At 34.1% G+C, this 20,976-nt stretch overlaps 1 protein-coding gene across 2 annotated transcripts in view; it reads left to right on the forward strand.

Annotated features, from left to right (window-relative positions):
* The window catches only part of DGKB (diacylglycerol kinase, beta 90kDa), a 766,018-nt gene that overhangs the window by 424,331 nt on the left and 320,711 nt on the right, over positions 1-20,976 (forward strand). For both annotated transcript variants that reach the window (XM_011942803.1, XM_011942812.1), the window contains one exon: positions 10,441-10,505. In XM_011942803.1, the coding sequence (XP_011798193.1) occupies positions 10,441-10,505 (65 nt within the window). The remainder of the gene's footprint in view (positions 1-10,440; positions 10,506-20,976) is intronic.

The raw sequence follows: 20,976 nt of genomic DNA on the forward strand, positions 1-20,976 counted from the left end.
CCGACTAATTTTTGTATTTTGAGTAGAGATGGGGCTTTGCCATGTTGGTCTCAAACTCCTTGTCTCAAACTCCTGACGTCAGGTGATCTGCCCACCTCAGCCTCCTAAAGTGCTGGGATAACGGGTGTAAGCCATTGAGCCTGGCCTAAATCTAGAGATTTTTAATTAAAATAAACGCCTTGAGAGAAATTCCATCTCTTTAATCCATTAAAAATGAATCTGGAATTTGCTTGGTAGAATAAATTTTGTATTTAAGGGAGTATTTTAATCACAGAAATGTTATATTTGTAGTTATAGTAAGTGTATGGTAAGTTTATTCTTTCTACAAGTTTGTTCCTGAAGCTTACAGTTCATTATGTGAAAAGACCATACAGAAGTTTTCTGGCATTGCTAATGCTATGTATTGCATGCAGGAAAGAGCAAGAGTGGGATTTATAATTTATATTCTCTTCTTCGAAGTTGTCTCTAGACTCTCTGAGGTTAATTTTTTTTCATATTTTGAATTAGTCTACCCAACTTCATGAACTCTTCTGTATGAAATATTTGTAACCTAGAGAAATTCTCAGTAAGATTATTAAAATGTAATTAAAATCTCCTCATCTGATTCCCTAGCTGTAGTCATGGGTTTCTGTTTTGGATTTGAAACTCATAGTAATCATTTGTACATTTGCTTTCAATCCTGCCATATTCTGTCATAATTTTCATAAGTTTTTATTTACAGCAGATGAGAAATATATTTTATTTCCAATAATAATTGATTTGTCAAAGGTAATTTTTGCCAGGTACATTGGCTCGCACCTGTTAATTCCAACTCTTTTGGAGGCTGAAGTAGGAGAATCACTTGAGGCCAGGAGTTTGAGAGTAGCCTGGACAACATAGCTTGACCTCATCTCTTGTCTCTAAAGAAAAAAAAAGAAACATTAGTCAGGCATGATGGCTCATGCCTATAATCCCAGCTTACTTGAGGGGTCAAGGCAAGAGGACCACTTGAGTCCAGGAGTTCAAGGCTGCAGTGAGCTATAATCACACCACTGCACTCCAAGCTTGGTGACAGAGAGAGATTCTGTCTTTAAAAAAAAAAAAAAAAAAAGTTTCTTAAGAACTTTGACTTTTTGGAGTAAACTGCAAATCTAGGCAGTAGGCATAATTAAATATTTAGAAATAGTTACAATGATCAACTTAAAGTTCACGTAGATAATTACTAACATTCGCTTATGGTAGAAGCCCATAGAGTTTTAATCCAGCTCCTTTTATGCTTATTGGTCCTATTCTAGATTCATCTTGGCTTTTTAAAAACCACTTTACTTGTCTAACCTATGAGCATTATTTAAGGTCAATTCAAATTTAAAATTATTTTCAATACATGAAAATTAAAATCAAGCAAACAGGAGGAAACTGCTAGGGACAGGCATGTTGTTTGCAGCAGGATGTGAATGTTAAACAGTCTAATATGATGGAAGAGGAAATAAGTTAAAAACCCTGAAAAGATTAGAAGGCACAACTACCACTCGGCAGTCTGGAGTCATTTCATGGAAAATGAATAGCCCTACACACTCTGCCCACCACAGTACATGGCGTGTGTTACTTAACAAGATGACTCTTGCCATTGTGAAAATGTTAAAGGTAATACTACATATCAATTTTAATAAGACACAAGATTAATCTTTTACTTCAATTAAATTAAATCTATAGATTTAATGAAATACTTTTAATCTAAATTATTGAAATTTAAATGTAAATGTTTAATGCATAATGTATAGTGGAAAATATAAAACAATTTATATTGATACTCCAGTGGTCACCTTAATTATTAATTGTCAATACTTTATCATAGATTTGGTACTGGTGCTTTTTAGACTTTTGTGCACACACAGCTCTCCATTTTACCATAAGTATTAAATCTCAAGGACTGTGGTCCCTGTGTTCTAGGTGCTTCTGTTTGCCTCTCTACATATTCTCTCTGCCCTTGTCCATTCGGCTGTCTCCCTTAGAAATGTCCTGTATAGAAGACAGCAAAGTTCTCTTGCCCCCTTTCTTCTGGTGGAATTGGCCAGTTGAGATCTCTGCAGTAGATGAGAGGAAGGAAATCAGGGTTTGAGTTCTTATGTTCCTGGATACCTCGGTGAAAAAGTCACCTGGGGCTGGATGTCTTTTCTTCCCAAGGCCGTTTTCTCTATATAACTCTTTCCCTCTGGATCTGGTAACTAACTCCTCACATTGTCCCTTTGGACATACGAATGTTTTACCTACCACAGTATTCTGCATGATCCTATGTGGTTTCCCAGCAGACTTTTCGGTAGTCATTTAAAAAGAGTAAACTTTCCTCCAATTACAATAGTGCACTTCTTCAGATTAGAGGCCACCATCTGTTTTTGATGGAATAATGATGCTTCCCCTTCTCCCAGTGTATAATTACTACTTTGCCAAGGGGCCCTTCCTGAATGGGAGGGACAATGGGAAGATGCTGAAGTAAGGCAGGCCTTATCTCACAGATAACCCGGTTATCACTGCCCTCTGTAACATAATCACAAGAGTGATATGACTGTGTCCAACTTTATATATCAATAATTATTTTTTTAAAAAAAGACTAAAGTGGATTGTAAAGTTTGAAATTAATAACTTAAACTGAATTCTAATATAAATTTTGCCATCACCCAATATCAAATACCCAAGAAATTAAGTAATTCACTTGGAACCTGCTCATGGGTGCAGCCTCCTTTATACAAAGGTGTCCCTATTTTTTTTTTTTTTTTTTGAGATGGAGTTGTATTCTTCTTACCCAGGCCAGAGTGCAGTGGTGCAGTCTCGGCTCACTGCAACCTCCGCCTCCTGGGTTCAAGTGATTCTCCTGCCTCAGCCTCCCAGTAGCTGGGATTACAGGTGCCTGCCACCATGCCTGGCTTTTTGTGTGTGTGTATTTTTAGTAGAGATGGGGTTTTACCATGTTGTCCAGGCTAGTCTCAAGTGATCTGCCTGTCTCAGCCTCCCAAAGTGGTGTGATTACAGGCGTGAGCCACTGTACCCGGCCAGGTGTCCCTATTTAAAATATGGTTTTAAATTTTCATGTACCATTCAGCAAATCCGATATCCTACTCTAGGGATTTGCTTTATTCTAAATCCCATTAACTTGCTTTCAATCATGTATTTCTCTAAGTCTCTAAGTTATTTCATTCTAGAAAAATGCCCTGGTTGTTCCAGCAGTGTAATCCAAAACTAAGTAACAGAAATCCACAATGGGTTCCATCTGAAGTATTCGCAGCAGGCGAACTTGCAGATGTGCAACATAATGCGTCTGAGTTCCTGTGGAATCACACACACACACACACACACAAACACACATACACACACACACCCCCATCATGAGCCTTAGTTCTAAAAGACAAAAAATGCAGTCTAACAGAGAAAAGTCCAGGTGCTCCTACATTTGCTCACATTTAGAAGAGCTTCTATCATTCCTCAGATACTGTAACACCAACTTCCTAAATCTTTGTAACTCAGGATAGCATGCGTCTCCGCTGATTGTGTGTGTGTGTGTGTGTGTGTGTGTGTGGTGTGTCTTTCAGTAATTATCATTTTTCAACCATAGGACTCAGATTGGCAGACTTTTTACCTATATATTTATAATTACTTTTGCCATTGTAAATGATATTATTTTCTGTTACTTTGTTTTAATGTTGTCAGTTCCACTAATTATTATACACTATTCTTATATCTGGGAAACTTTATAACTCTTCTCTCAGTTTATGTGGATTTCAGTTTATTTCTTTGAATCTGCTATATAGAACATTATATCATGTGTAAATAATGATAGCCTTTCTTTTTCTTTATGATACATGTAACTTTTATTGTTTAACTCTTGATCTGTTATATTTCTAAAGACCTCACATACAATGTTAAATAAATACTCAGCAGTGCTATCTAGGGTGTGTTAGGCCATTCTTGCTTGCTATAAAGAAACACCTGAGGCTGGGTAATTTCTAAGAAAAGTGACTTAATTGGCTCAAGGTTCTGCAGTCTATATAGGAAGCATAGCACCAGCATATGCTTCTGTTGAGGCCTGAGGAAGCTGACAATCATGGTGGAAGGCAAAGGGGCAACAGGTGCCTAACATGGCAATAGCAGGAACAAGAGGTAGGGGGTAGATACCACACACTTTAGGAAGCCAGATCTCACGAGAACTCACCCGCTGTGGCAAGAGCAGCACCAAGCAGATAGTGCTGAAGCATTCATGAGAAATATGCCCCCATGATCTAATTGCCTCCCACGAGGCCCCACCTCCAACACTGGAGACCACAATTCAACATGATATTCAGAGGAGAAAGCATCCACACTATATTGTCGCGTTAAAATAAGTCTTTCTTTTCAAAACAACCATTTTTACCTCTAGAGTTTTGCTGTTTGGTTGTTGTATGTTGACTTTGTGGAATTGACATATATATAGACTTTGCTATGCCTGTTCTAATGTGCTCATATGCCTTTTTGCTAAGTTATAGATTCTAAACTGCATGTTAAATACAAAAAATAATGCAAATTCGAAATAAGAGGATGAAAAAAACCATAGATTCAAGAAAGAATTGAAATATTATAGAATAATGTTTTTCTAAAAAAAAGAAAAAAAAAACCCTACATGAACAGATGAAGTATAAGTTTCCCATGCCTGCTATAACCAAATTACCACAAACCCGTTGGCTTATAACAGGTGAGAAACGTATTGTCTCACAGTTCAAGAGATGATAAATCCAAATTTAGTATCCCTGGACTAAGATCAAGGTGCTCCCAGGTTTATGTTCTCCCCAGAGGTGATGGGGAAGAAAACATTTCTTGCCACTCTTGGCTTCTGGTGGCTTTCAGCATTCTTTAAGTTGTAGCTGCACCACTCCAATGTCGGCCTTTATAGTTGCATCAACTCCTCCTGTCTAATCTCTGTCTCTGTCTCATAAGGAAATTGTGAAAGGAATTAGGTCCCACCTGGATAATCTTCTCATCACAAAATTATTTATCATATTTTCAAAAACCTTTACCAATCTCAGGTAACATTTCAAGGTTCTAGAGATTAGGACCTGATATGTTTAGGGATCACAGTCATCCCACTGCTAACTGTCCTCTGGCCCCCAAAGATTCATGTCTGTGTGCAAAATACATTTACCTCATATTGATATCCCCAAATGTCTCAGTCCTTTACATCATCAACTTAAGTAGAAAATCTGATCTAAATATCTTCAGCTCCAAGTTCCAAAGCTTACCATGTAAATAATCTAAATCAGATATAGATGACACTTGGTATGATCCATCTTCAGGTAAAATAACTCTCCATGTATGGACATGTGAAAGTAGAAAACAAGTTATGTGCTTTCAAAATACAGTGGCAAAAGAAAGCATAGTATAATAGTTGTACACATTCCTATTCCCGCAAAAAGAAAGTGCAATGTAGAGAAGAGAAGAGTCACTGGTTCCTATCAATATTAGTCATGAACTTGGCCACTTCTGTAAAAAATAGTTACCAGGTTCCAGCTATTAGGATCTGATAACATTTTGGGGGGCACCATTGAGCCCACTGTAGATGAGGTAATAAAAAACATGATTTATGAAGAGATAGAAAAACTGATATATCAGAAAAAATAAGAAAACCAAAATGTTAATCTCTCCAAAAAAAAATAAAAAAAAATTCCAGGCCAACATTTCACAGATGATTAAAGAGCAAATAATCCCCATGCATTATTAACTATTCTGCAGCATAAAGAAGAAAACCTTCTGGCTCTATTTATCAACCCAGCACTACAGATATCAATATCTGATACAATCTGCCTGGGAAATAATCCCTTTTGTGGCTATAAATTGTAATTTTCTTTAAAAATATTAACAGGTAAAAATAGGCCTTATATAAATAGTATATTCAGGTAATGATTGGCAGGGGAGCACAGTACATTCAGGTAAAAATTGTCAGGAGAGCAAACATTGCTGTAGTCCAGATGGGAAATACAGAACCACAACCTCTTATCTAAAAGCTCAATCTAACAAAGCTTTGAAAACCCGAATTTGTATAGTTTCTTGGTGAGAACTATAACCTGAACTAACCTGCTCTTTGTAGTATTACAAAGGGTAGTGTTTCTAGTGTAACTGTAATTACAGTTAGCTCTATTTCACATTGTTGATTTATCTTTCCTTGAGTCAATATTCATATGTACTAGTGCAGAAATATTTATGTGAAGTTTAAGTATAGTGTGATATTCCTGACCCTTTTGAGTTTGTTAGATAATTTATCACATATGAATGCATAACCCATAAAATTCTGAATACCAAAGCAAAAATTTCCTCATGTATTTCATCTTAAAGATTATGCAATTTATTTAATTAACCATCTCAATAAACCAAAGGAGAAGGTATTATGAGTCTCAAAATCATGAATATATTTCAATAATAGTAGCAGCTAACATTTATTTTCTTGCTTTCTATACACCAAGCACAGTTTCAGTTATCTTCCAGGTATTAGAACACCAGATCTTCAAAGCAAGGCAGATATTAAAATTATTCTTATTTTAATACAGGAAAATGACAATAATGAAAATCTAAGCAAACTTTTTGAGGTAAAATACTCAGTAACATTTAGAGCTGGGTCTTGAACCCAGTCAATTTAATATACAGAGACAAATGGACACAGACTTCAATATGTAGTCCACGTAAGAAGAAATATGAATGAACAAAAGCATAGGGGAAGATTCTTGTTACTGTATACCTTTGACAAAACTTATTGAAGTGTACACTTAAAATTGACAATTTTCTTGTATGCAATAACACTTCAAAAATATTACTGGAAATATTTAATAAAATATTCAACAAATAGAGCACTGAAAACTTCAGCTTTTGAAACTTCTTAGTAAATTACAATTTTTGAGGAAAAGAAAAGTTTGCACACAGGGATAAATTGGAATTTATTCCTCCAAAACCAAGGAAGAACTAAATTATTTCAACAATAAAAACCCATAGAGTATGCAAGATTATTTTCAATTTTAAAATTTTAATTCTAAAATTTAATTCTAAAATTAGATTTTTAATAACTCATTTCTAATTGGATACATTTATATTCTATTCTAAAATGGAATAAAATTGAAAAGATATTTAATGTGGTGCAATGGCCAAATCATCAAAAACCAGAACAATTTACTTGACAAATTTTAGAAACTATTTGTGAGAGAAAGAGTCTTTAAACAGAATAAAAGATAGTATTGATAACAATATTTGGGTAGATATATTTTACATTTTGTAAAAACAATATTCTCCTCAGCAAGATTTGCTATAGGCTCTGGGATCTCAACACATATAGAATAGTCTCTCAATTGAAAAGTTATGACCCATAGAAAATAATCAGCTTTCCAAATTAATATCATTAAATGCAAATTTGGAGATTTAGGGCAATTTTATTTAAAACATAAATAAGCCTATACAGAAAAAGGAAAAATACGTTTCAGAAAAATACTAGTGACCAAGTATTGGAGACGGATATGGCTAATAAACTGATTATTTGATATACATATATTAGTATATACTGATATATGTAAATACAGCAAAAATGTTGCTAATTACTTTTTTACTGTTTGAATAGCACAGTGAGGTTTAAATTTGTTTTGCTTTAATAAAATTGATTTATTTTCATTTCTTAGATATGATTTTTTTAATTAAAAATAAAGCTGTATAGGTTAAGGAAATAATGAAAAGCAATTTGAGTCTGTAAAAATATATTTCAAAAATATGTAACTTAACCATGTTTAGCATTCTCTTTTAACTTTAAGAAAATACTGGTTAGTATATAAGATGTATGAAAACGCCAGCTATATAGAATACTGTTCCAATTGCTATAGAGAATGATACTAAATCTTCACCAAGGTACTTTGAAGGGATATCAGTATCCTCTTTTAAAGATAAGGAAGCTGTGATTCTCAGTGAACAAATAATTTGTTTAAAGTCAAAGGCTTGGAAGTAGAAATTCTGAATTCAGAGTTTCCGCATTCTAGGAAGCGGAAGTAATGCTGATATATTTCTGTTGTCTAAAAACTATAATGCATTCAGACAGAAATGGTAAAATTTATTTTAAAATGGCATTTTAGCTTTTTCTTATTTGGTCTGTCTTTAGAGAACCTTTAGTGTCTCTTGAAAAATGGCTGCTGGATAATGTTGCAGATTTTGGCAGTACTCTATCAAACCCTTTGGGGTTATGCCAAAGGGACAGGGTCCCATGTGAATTGGGTCTGAATTCTTATCCAAATGAACACCTGCTGTCATTGTTCCTTATCAGCCCTGTAGTCAGCAATGCCAGCTCTCTTTTTATGGTGGAATCTATTCAACACAAGGAAAAGACCTGCTAGTGTTTGACACTAAGTTTTATTTTTTCCCCTCTTAACTAGATGATCCATTGCCCAAGAATCTTGAAGATAGATAAGCTAATATTAGTTTTATCTTTGGCTATGCAGTCCTGTGTTTCTAGGAGTTTACCTAATTATAGTCAGTCTACTTAAATGGTCTTTTACTATCTCTCCCCTCTCTTCTCCTCCTTCCTCTCTTCTTTCCTCTCTCCCTTTCTCTGTTCTGTTTATGTTGCTTTGAAAAAGGAAGAAATTTGTTATTACAAAAATATACACTTGTAAAAAAAATGTCTACACAATCTATTTTTAAAAGTCTCAGTCTCCCCAACTTAGCAGAAACAAATAATTCAAGCAGAAGTAAATTCAATGATACTCTCCCTATGGGAAGCAATACTGATCATTAATTTTTAGTGTTTGATTCATATACCTTTGCTTTTGTTTAAATAGTCTGCTGAATGTATGCATTTAATTGGAAGGTATTCCAAATTGATTTTGTACCAGATTACAGATAAAGTAAAAATAAATGCTTTTCAAAATTAATTAATTGATCATGCTACATATACCATAAATAGCCCAGTTCAGATGTTTTTCCTGTAATCTCATACCACAGTAAGACAACTTCATATTATAAAGTATAACATGTTTATGACTTAATAGAATTAAATTTATAAAAAGGAACTCTGTGACTAGTTTGAGAATTATCACTGGACCAATAAAAGTGAACCATCTTGATATTTGTACTTCCTAGCAAACCAGGAAGTTGGCCATGTATATATAGCAAAATAAGGTCTTAAATATTAAACCGTAGAGGGGGATTTTTGTAACCCTTATTATAAGCATTGTTTCTGTACACCTCTATCTATGTGTCTGGGTGATTTTCATTCATGGATTAATTCAATTACTTGACAAATTTTAGGGTATCAAATGTTTGTACAGAAAAAATTACAATTAGCTCTATCCTGCAACTCTCTGCCATCTGCAGTGGGCATTGGTCCCTCTCTTTTTGTGCTTCATGCTTTGTTATGCATGAGTAAGCACATTAGCCTTTCATTTCATTCATTAGACTTTTAATCCTTGATTAGTGTTTTCAAGATTCTCTCAAATACACAACTTCTTTATTTCCTTGCGTTTGGTTTTCTTTTACTTTTATCTCCACTTTGAAACAAAATTAATAGTGAATGTCAACAATAGCCCTTTTCTATTGAGGTGACTGGTAAATATATTAGTTTCTCATTTGAGTGATTAATCATGTGTGGATGAATAATGGGAAAATATCTCCACATTTGGAATAACAGAGATAATTGTTTAGAGTCAGTTGCAGCAGTCCGTGCTTGAAAAGCCTGGAAAGCAGTATTTCACCAGTCTCACACATTGAGTAGTATGATTTCTATCTCATGAAAAAAAAAATCTGTATTTGCTAAAAGTAAGAAACATCCATTAGGGTCAGAACTGATGCACTTGGAGTCTCAGAGACAAACTGTATTTGTCACCAGTTCCCCAAAAATTTGCTCTTTGTTGTTGTTTTTCTATTCATGAGATATGCCAGAAAGTTGCTTGTGGTACAAACTGTTATTAATTACACATCAAGACAACCTAAGCAAATTCTGAAGTCAAGTATCACAGTTATCTTTACTAGACATGCACCCTCACACTATCTTTTTACCCATAATTAATCTTAAATAATTAGGAGCTTCTGTACTGATCATTTCTCCACTTAGGCCATCCTACTAACTCTTGTTTAACAATATTTTTAATTACTATTTGACATTTACGCTTATATGTGCTATCTTCAACATACGTTGAACATGAGGTCAAAGCCGGTCATTAAAGGAGATATAGAAATTAAATAGCAATAAAGTCTTAGATGTAAATGTAACAAATAATCATTTGTGAAATTATTACATAAATCACTTCTGCATATAATTTATATGGATCACACATTTTTGCCTAATTTCACATCATCTTCTTGGCAATAATATTGTAAAGAAAAATTCATTTTAATTTTTTTTATTTTAGTCTACATTTTCATGAGATAATAGGATCATAAACCATCCTGTTTTTGTTTTCTATTTTCTCCCCTTAGGATGCCTCCATTGCACACAGATTCCACATCATGAGAGAAAAACACCCAGAGAAATTCAACAGTAGGTAAGGCGACAAAAGAGATGAAATTATAGATATAGTTGCTGAATTTTGCCATAAAAAGATCACTAGATGGTATAGAATATTTTATAATGTAGTGGCTTAATGAGGCTTTGTGTGCGTGTGTGTGTGTGTGTAAGTATTAAGATGATAGGATAAATGAATTAAATTTTTCTTAGGTTGTGATGAAACTATAATGAGGAATGCAATGGGTCATCTCTGTTTCATTCTCATGTACTGTAAAGAAAGATTTCAAGTAAAAGATGAAAATAATAGTTTTAAGACACACTGGAAGTTTACATGACTTATATGAACAGCAATCAACCTTAATCCCAAGGAAAAACACAGGGTTTTGATTTGATAATGCTACGTGTATATCACACAGGGATTATATATCTTTGGACTATCAGCTTCAAACTGGCCTAAACTAAATGCAAAAGAAATTATAGTAATATCAATGCCAATATAAATTAGTTTTAGAGACATTTCTTCAAGGGGAAAGCCTTGACGAACAAAATTACTTTCCTCATAAGAGCAATAGGCAAACATTTTTTATTCAAAAATGTAGACATTGTCCTTCACAGTTACTCAGGGAAATAGGGAAAGCCTTGGTTCCAGATCTTCCCCATTTCTAGAAGGAAATCCGGCTCTCTCCACCTCATTCCCCTAGAAAAGTGGGGCAGAAGAAGTGAATTATCTTTTGCTTCAATTATTTATACTCATTTCCACTCTATTCAGCTCACAAAGTCAAAACCATAATTAGCATTTCTGTATAGATATTTAAGTGACTTTATCTATAGACATTCAAAGCCAGGGACTTTATTGTCTCTGCATTTGGCTTACATCTTGCCATAAATGTTACAGACCATTTATTATATACCGGCCCCTGGACATTCTTACATTTATTTCAATTTTGTCACTCATGAGTACATTGATGTAATCTCCCATGTAGGTTCACAATAAATAAATGCTGTTGAAAACTATTACAAAACTGTTTTATAGTTTTCTAAATATTAAAATTGAGTGGCCTAATTTATGCATAAATCATCACAGCAAATGTTTCATGATTAGTGAGTTTGTATCTAATTTTTCATTAAATTTACCTATTAAGATATTTTTAGTAGGCCAGGCACAGTGGCTCACGCCTGTAATCCCAGCACTTTGGGAGGCCAAGGAGGGCAGATCATGAGGTCAGGAGTTTGAGACCAGCCTGACCAACATGGAGAAACCCTGTCTCTACTAAAAATACAAAAATTAGGGTGTGGTGGCAGGTGCCTATAACCCAAGCTACTTAAGAGGCTGAGGCAGGAGAGTCGTTTGAACCCAGGAGGCAGAGGTTGCAGTGAGCCGAGATTGTGCCATTGCATTCCACTCTGCACAACAGAGCAAGACTCTGTCTCAAAAAAAAAAAAAAATGTTTTTAGTAACTAAAAACATAATCTAATACCTATATTAAGTATTGCCTTGATTTGTTTTTTACCCTACAAATAAATCATGACCTTATGATTTGCTTTTTTCCACACAGTTCAGAAAACTATACTTTTTATTATAAAGAAAATTAAGTAAATGCATGTATGGATTATATATGTACATGTATTTTCAGAATAATTCACACAAATTTTATAACTCTGGTTCCTTCTGGAGAGGGGAGCAAAGTGGTTGTGGTGACAAATTTTATTGTACTGTCTGAATTTTGCTCCAGGTACATTTCAAAATTAAATCAAAGTAATCTAAATAAAATTTTGCACCTATAAGTTGTCTTTGTACCTAGAATAGACATTTTTATTTTACAAGATTTAGTTTCAGTTCATGAAACACATATAAAAATACATTGACATAACAGTCAAAGTATATGTACTGTATAGATTTCAGCACTTGATTACATACCTGGAATATCCTGGAAATTAATATAGCTATTGATGTATCCAAAACATATTATAAGATAGAGTAGCCTATGCTTTCCCATGTCATTCTATGAAGCATTAATATTTATATTCATATATATTATTTATGTTATGTTTATAAAAATGTGTATATTCATATATTAAAATAGGTTTCAAGCAAAAAATCAAAAGCTGTGTTTGGATAATACCACATGGAGTGTGCCTCTTAGAGAGTTTAACATAAAAAAGTTCATTAAAGGCTCTAAGAAATATACCAAGAAAATAAATGTTCGCAATTTATAAGGCATTACTGTCCTAAACTTATTGAGGAGAGAGGGAAAGAGAGAGAAAAAGAGAGCCATAGCAACAGAAAAAGGAGACAATTGTAGTGGCGTAGTGAGAGGGCAGGGGAGAATTGAATGTATGGAGAGGTACACCAATATATTTATGTGCTAATCAAATTTGACAACCTATATGTAAGAATGCCAATATTTATTACCCTCTTTCAAGTGGCAGAGGTTAATGAATTTCTTTCTGCAGAATACTTTTTAAGTCTTTGTAATAATAAAGACTTCTATTATTCACGTATCGATTTAATTTTTTATTATTAATAGCTCTACTAATTTGTGACATTCCTCACTGCTCAGTATGTGATTAGATGCCATTTACAACAATGTGTTTGTAAACTTCAATGTTTTTTATAAGACGTAAAGCTAACTTTATTAAAACTTCTTTGCAAATTTGAGTCATGAATGAATCTTGCTTATAAATAGCTTATAGGGACTCTTTGCTAGAAATCGTAACATAAAAAAATGCCCTCTAAAATGACACAAAGTCACAGGTTTCTATTGTGAGTTCAAGAACTGGGTATTGAGTAGATGTTCAATGTATTATTGGCCAAATATTTTTTAAGATAATGGTCAGGCACAGAATTCCATATATTACCAAGTCAATTAGGCATGTATGTTTCAATCTATACATTTGCAGATTAAGTCTACACTTACCATTTGAAGCATTTAGGCAATTCCCTAAACCATAATGTGATATATTCAGGATATTAACATTTTCTGATGAATTTCCATGAGGAAGACATATTGTACACAAGCAATTTTGTACCTACAATGGCAGATAGTTCAGATTTCAACATTGCGACAGGCTCAGCCACAGCACACTTTCATATTTTCAGGAATTTGCAAATGGATTTTTTTAAGTACTCCTAATAATGGTATTTCAGATCAGATCTCTTGTCACAATAAATCACTTCCATTAATATTATCCTCCAGCATGCTCACCTTGAAATTCATTTATATTTTAAAGAACATGATGTTTCTAACATTATCTTAAGGAAATTAATTACCAAAATATATAGTTCTATTCTCTATGCTTCTTATGACAGAAATTGAAAGAACTGGGAAAGGTAATGATTTTTCCGGTGCTTAAGAGAGTGCTAGTTGAAAGGTTTATATCATATTCTTTCCAAATTTCTATATAAATCTAAGTTAACTGTTAAAACAAAGTATGCTATTTAACTTTCTAAACTTTAAGATATTCTTCCATCAAACTGAATTTGAATAAAAACTTCCAGTCCTTTAGACTCAAGGAAAAAAAAATTAAATATTTATGCTACTAGAATTTTAAACTATTTATTACATAATATTGGTATTTAAAATATTTATATAAATTGACAATTAGTATTCACAAACATATTTCCATTCATAATACACATACATAATACTTCTCATGGTGCTATTTAGATAGATGACTTTAAATACTTCCTTTTTTGAAAAAAAGGATATTATAATTGTTTATTACCACACTAAAATAAGCAACATTAAAAAGGGCAATTATAAAGGCATATAATGATTTTAGAAAAACATGCAAAGCACTGTGGAATTCCATAAAACTATGAAACACTGAAAAGGACTTCCAAGTAATATGCAAAATGGAACCAGTTATAGGAAAATTATTGGCGGTATATTAGTCTGTTTTCACACTGCTGATAAGGACATACCTGAGACTGGACAATTTACAAAAGAAAGGTTTGTTGGACTTACAGTTCCACGTGGCTGAGAAGGCCTCACAGTCATGGTGGAAGGCAAGGAGGAGAAAGTCACATCTTATGTGGATGGCAGCAGGCAAAGAGGGAGACAGCTTGTGCAGGGAAACTCCCCCTTATAGCACCATCAGATATCATGAGACTTATTCACTATCATAAAAACAGCAAGGGAAAGACTTGCCCCTGTGATTCAGTTACCACCCACCGGGTCCCTCCCACCACACATAGAAATTCAAGATGAGATTTTAGTGGGAACATAGCCAAACCATATCATCCTGCCCATGGCCCTTCCCAAATCTCATGTCCTCACATTTCAAAACCAATCATGCCTTCCCAACAGTAGCCCAAAGTCTTAATTCATTTCAACATTAACCCAAAACTCCACAGTCCAAAATCTCATTCGAGACAAGGCAAGTCCCTTTTGCCTATGAGCCTATAAAATCAAAAGCAAGTTAGTTACTTCCTAGATACAATGGGAGTACAGACATTGGGTAAATACAGCCATTCCAAATGGGAGATATTGGCCAAAACAAAGGCGCTACATGCCCCACATAAGTGCAAAATCCAGCAGGGCAGTCAAATCTTAAAGCCCCAAAATGATCTCCTTTTGACTCTATGTCTCACATCCAGGTCATGCTGATGCAAGATGTAGACTTCCATAACCTTGAGCAGCTCTGACCCTGTGGCTTTGCAGGGTATAGCCCCCCATCCTGGCTGCTTTCACGGACTGGCATTGAGTGTCTGAGGCTTTTTCAGGTGCATGGTGCAAGCTGCTGGTGGATCTATCATTCTGGGGTCTGGAGGATAGTGATCCTCTTCTCACAGCTCCACTAGGTGGTGCTCGAGTAGGGATGCTTTGTAGGGGTTCTGACCCCACATTTCCATTCCTCACTGCCCTAGCAGAGTTTCTCTGTAAGAGTCCTGCCCCTGCAGCAAACTGCTGCCTGGGCATCCAGGTGTTTCCATACATACTTTGAAATCTAGGCAGAGGTTTCCAAACCCCAATTCTTTACTTCTGTGCACTCTTAGGCTTGGGAGCTGCCAAGGCTTGAGGCTTGCACCCTCTGAAGCTACGGTTTGAGCTCTATGTTGGTCCCTTTCAGCCAAGGATAGAGCAGCTGGGACACAGGACACCAAGTCCCTTGGCTGCGCACAGCATGGGGACCCTGGGCTTGGCCCACAAAACCATTTTTTCCTCTTATGCCTCTGGGCCTATGATGGGAGGGCCTAACGCAAAGGTCTCTGACATGCCCTGGAAACATTTTTCCCCATCATCTTGGGGATTAACATTTGACTCCTCATTACTTATGCAAATTTCTGCAACCTGCTTGAATTTCTCCTCAGAAAATAGGATTTTCTTTTCTATTGCATTGTCAGGCTGCAAGTTTTCCAAACTTTTATGTTCTACTTCCCTTATAAAATGGAATGCCTTTAACAGCACCCAAGTCATTTCTTGAATGGTTTGCTGCTTAGAAATTTCTTCTACCAGATACCCTAAATCATCTCTCTTGAGTTCAAAGTTGCACAAATCTCTAGGGCAGGGGCAAAATGCCACCAGTCTCTTTGCTAAAACATAATAAGTCACCTTTGCTCCAGTTTCCAACCTGTTCCTCATCTCCATCTGAGACCACCTCAGCCTGGATGTCATTGTTCATATCATTATCAGCATTTTGGTCAAAGCCATTCAACAAGTCTCTAGTTTGCTCCAAACTTTCCCTCATTTTCTTCTCTTCTTTTGAGTCCTCCAAACTGTTCCAACCTCTGCCTGTTACCCAGTTCCAAAGTTGCTGTCACATTTTTGGGTATCTTTTCAGCAGTGCCCCATTCTACTGGTACCAATTTATTGCATCAGTCCATTTTCATGATGCTGATAGACATATTAGAGACTGGACAATTTACCAAAGAAAGGTTTATTGGACTTACAATTCCACATGGCTAGGAAGGCCTCACAACCATGGTGGAAGGCGAGGAGGAATGAGTCACATTGTACGTGGGTGGTGGCAGGCAATGAGAGAGCTAGCTTGTGCAGGGAAACTCCTCCTTACAGAACTGTCCCATCTTGTGAGACTTATTCATTATCCTAAGAACAGCATAGGAAAGACCTGCCTCTGTGATTCAATTACCTCCCACTGGGTCCCTCACGCAACATGTGGAAATTCAAGATGAGATTTGGTGGGGAAATAGCCAAACCATGTCAGATGGTCTTACAAAGATTTCTTAAAATTGTAGTCAGAGCATGATTTCGATGATTCAATTCAAATTCTTAATGTATAACACCTAAAACCATTTTACTAGAATAAACTAAAAGAAATTAACTAGTAAGCACTCATGGCCAGTGATCACAATAATACTGTTTAAGTCCACTCAGCTTATTCAAAAGTATCTGGTCTCTAATTTTTGGAATGAAACAAAGATAGTTTCTCAGCCCCCTGGTCAGAAGTATGTAATTTATTGCTATTCTACTTTCTGCTTTTTCTCTCTTGGGCCTTAGTAACTACACAGTTTGTGGAACATACTATATACTCAATAGATATTTATTCTTTAAGTTATTTACTATTTCACGGTGTATTTATCTTCTATACATTTTTTATATATCTTACTGCCTTTACAGTTTATGCTTTTATAGTGCAAAAAATGCAATAAAAACTGAATTGTGATATGTAGAGTGAGTCTTGATTCTACATAACTCTTATTTCAGGTATTAATACCTTTTAGTTTTCTCAGCCTTTATGTACCTAACCTTCAAGAACCAGAAATGCAAAACAAACAAAAATTCTTCAACGTAAATCTTTGAGCATTGCGTCTTACAAATAAATAATACGAGATTATTCATAGATTAGTTTGTGCTTATTATCAATTTCTAAGTCAGCAGTATGCAATTTTCAACTTATTATTATTTATCTGTTGATGATATTGAACTGAAGACTAAATATAAAATATCACTCTCCTTATACATATATGTATGCTTATATATGTGTGTGTGTATATATATGTGTGTGTATATATATGTACACACACACATACACACACCATTATATATGGAAAATTATCATTTCTAAGAATAGAAAAAATCAAACTTGTCTATTTTTTTAACTTTCTATTTTGGTATAGAGACAAAGAAAAGCCCACAGACTAGAGTAATAGAACACAAAATTGCCATTTGTTATCCAGAGATAAAAAATTCCATTAAAGTTCTAGAATATAATGAGAAATTAAAAATGAAATATTTCAGTAGTGACAGAAAACTGCTATATTAAAGCCAAACATTTTTACTTACCATGTAAACCATTCAACAAAATAATTTTTGAAGTTCCAGAGCAATTCAAATTGCCTTACATTATGATGGTATATTCTGTTGATGTATTCATATTTATAATTTTCTTGATCTTCTGTAAGAATTTTTAATGTACAAATGATAAAAGCCAATTGAAAATTGGCATCCAATGGATTTCATGACATATTCTTTTATGTGTATATCTTACATATATTTTTGAGTCAGATGTGACATAGGAAATAGAATATAGAAGATATTTGTGTTCATTTTCCTCTGAAGGCTTTTAACATGTATCTTTGTAGAATCATATTTGTAGGAATTCACATTTTCTTTCACTTTAAACTTTTAGGAATTAAACTGTTATTTCAGGAGTACAATTGATTTTTAAATTACTGACATTCACGATCTATTAAAAACAGTGAAAGTAAAGAAAGGATGAAGTCTATCACAGTGTCATCATTCAGGTATTTGATCTCACTTTCTCCTCAGTCAAGACAACTTCATTAATGTAGACTGAATTTTTTTCATTTAAAAATGTAAATTATTATCATGTTTTAAGGCACACTTCTACCTATGTGTGTGTCACTATCTTTTATAAGCCAACTAGGTGAACAGTACTACTGAAATTAAAAGTTAAATGTTTGTCATTTTTAGTGGTCTGAATAAAATCAGTTTTATTAGAAATAGTGGTGCCGTGCAGGGACCCTTTGAAGAGAATCATATCTTCATGAGAGTTTCATGTGCTTAAGCACTTTTATGTCTTTAGTTTCTGTGTACTAGAAGGAATTGGTGTGTTTTTAAATAAAAAACATACTCATTTTTCATTCTAACTTAGAATACTTCGCTATATCATTTAAATGAAATTTTCAAAATTTGTGTGTGTAAGCATTATCATGAGGCCAGTTTTTCCATATGACTAAATTATGGTTTGCCCATGAATCATATGGTGTACAGATAAATAAATAGGTAAACATATAGATGTATATATGTGTATACATATATGTATTTGTGATGCCTAGATTTATATATTTGTATACATATATATTTGCTAAGAGTTTTCATTTTATCATATTTATATAAATCTCATAATTATGTGTGCTCTTCTATGTGTGTATTTCTAATGTAAAGCTTTTACAATAATGTACGATGCTCCTCAATTCATATATTTTTATTTGTATGTTGAGACTTGTTTAAACACTTTGTTGGATCTGAGCAGGTAGAAATGAGAATGGTAAAATGAGTCAGGACTGTATGTGTTCTTATGCAGGGGGTTTCAATTCACCTGAAGCTTCCTGCATCATTTCTTGGCACCATTAATAACACCAGAACACTTACTTCTGTATCCAGGCTGTTTAAAATCATGTTTGTAAGACGGCTCTTTGGAATAGAGTGAGTGAGGACTGGAGGATGAATAAAGAAGAGAGTTAGTAACTTTTCTCCCTTCTTTATTTGCCCCTCACTCCCTTTCTTCTTTCACACCAAATTTTTTATTCTCCTGTTCATTTTTTACTTTTGCCACTGCAGTGAAGTAAAAAACATTAATGAAATTTCTGAGGCTTGTATAAAATACTGCTTATCTGCTATTGATCTGGTTGTTTATTTTTCTGCAAACATTTACTAAGGAGCCCTGTTTATGTGATGGACATTCAGCTAAAGGCTAGATTTTTAGAATCTAAGGCAAATGAAAAAATGGAACTTGGGATTACAGAGAGCTTAGATAATCATAAGTTCTGCAGAAGAATATAAACCAGAGAAAAATTATACTTTGTAACTGTACAGAGGGAAGATATTTCCTGGGGCTCCCAAATTAACGTGACCATTGAGCTCTAACAGATATACGCTGAAGAAAGGGTTGATTGTATATTCTCTAATTTAAATAAAACAGAAATATTTATTTCTAGTTTCTGTTTACAAGACACTTATATTTTATTATTATCATTTCCATGCAAATATTTTAAATATTTTCCCCTTGATTTTGCCTTTCTATTCCTAGGGTTCGTATTATTACTTTACATGAATTTGCATGTGGTCTATGCAAAAATTTTATATACACACACATACAAATACTTCCAGGATAACAAATAAAGAAACAAGATTTGTAAAGTAACAGTAATTAATTCAGAGATGTCCACAAGATTACAAAAATAATTCAAGTTTAAGTATCATCTTATAGGGAAGAGTATTAAACAGTAAAAAACCACTTTTAGAAAAAATTTCTACTCATTACTGTAGCTTGTATGCCTACATGCAAACTTTCAGGAAGTATTCGTTAAATTAAAACACAAAGACAATTATTTATTGTTCCTTATAAGCTGACAACTATATATATATCTATATGTAATAGATATATAACATAGATAATATTTTGTGTATATATATAATTTTAATTAGTCCATAATAAGTAAACTATCAATTTAGTTTAAAGGGAAGAAACTGCAGATATGCTTGGACAACAGTTAAATCTATTATTTCCAAAAACCCTATCCTCAATTTATATAGTTATGGTGAAAACACTGAAGCTTCTGTTCCCTTGTGTTCAGCCTGACACCTAGGTTAGCATCAGCCTCTCCAACTGCAACAAAATTCAATTGTGTTCTGGAGACAGAAGAGATCCTCTAAACTAATTAGACAATGGATAGTCTACTTTTGGGAATAAACCTGTGACCTTAACCCATATCAATGATACAATTTTCTTCCCCTTTGATGTTCATAGATAGCCGATAGATCTGCATTTGGAATTGACTAGAGTTCAATTGCTATTTTGTTTGTATAAGTAAAATCAGTGCCATATAATTTAGTTAATTTGATATGAAATTTAAATACTTACTTTCTAGTATCTAGATGTGTTAGGATTCATTCTATCCACAATATAATAAAAATGCTTTTTGGTTCTTCTGGAATAGAATCAATTGATTCTTGGTGGAAATTATCCCAGGGAACAATTTTGAGGACCCTCGTTGTAACACTTCTTTACAGGACATATTAAGTAGAAAGTAAGCCTGGCTTGAACTTTTTCCAAAGAGGTTAATCACCTCATTATAAGGGAATCTTACCTAGAAAGTAATCCTCTGGCATGACTAATTGGAACTAATTAGACCCTCTGCGATGCTTCTCCCTCCACATAAGCATTAGTTACTCTTGCATTTCTTTTGGAATACATGTAGTTATGTGAACATGTTCAACATTATTTTCTGACTGAACAAAGTTAATTCTACAATATTAACCTTGAATGTCTGATTTATTTTTAAAAAATGGTCCACTCAC

This window comes from Colobus angolensis, unplaced genomic scaffold (assembly GCF_000951035.1).
Source record: "Colobus angolensis palliatus isolate OR3802 unplaced genomic scaffold, Cang.pa_1.0 Scaffold104, whole genome shotgun sequence".
Taxonomy (NCBI): Eukaryota; Metazoa; Chordata; class Mammalia; order Primates; family Cercopithecidae; genus Colobus; species Colobus angolensis.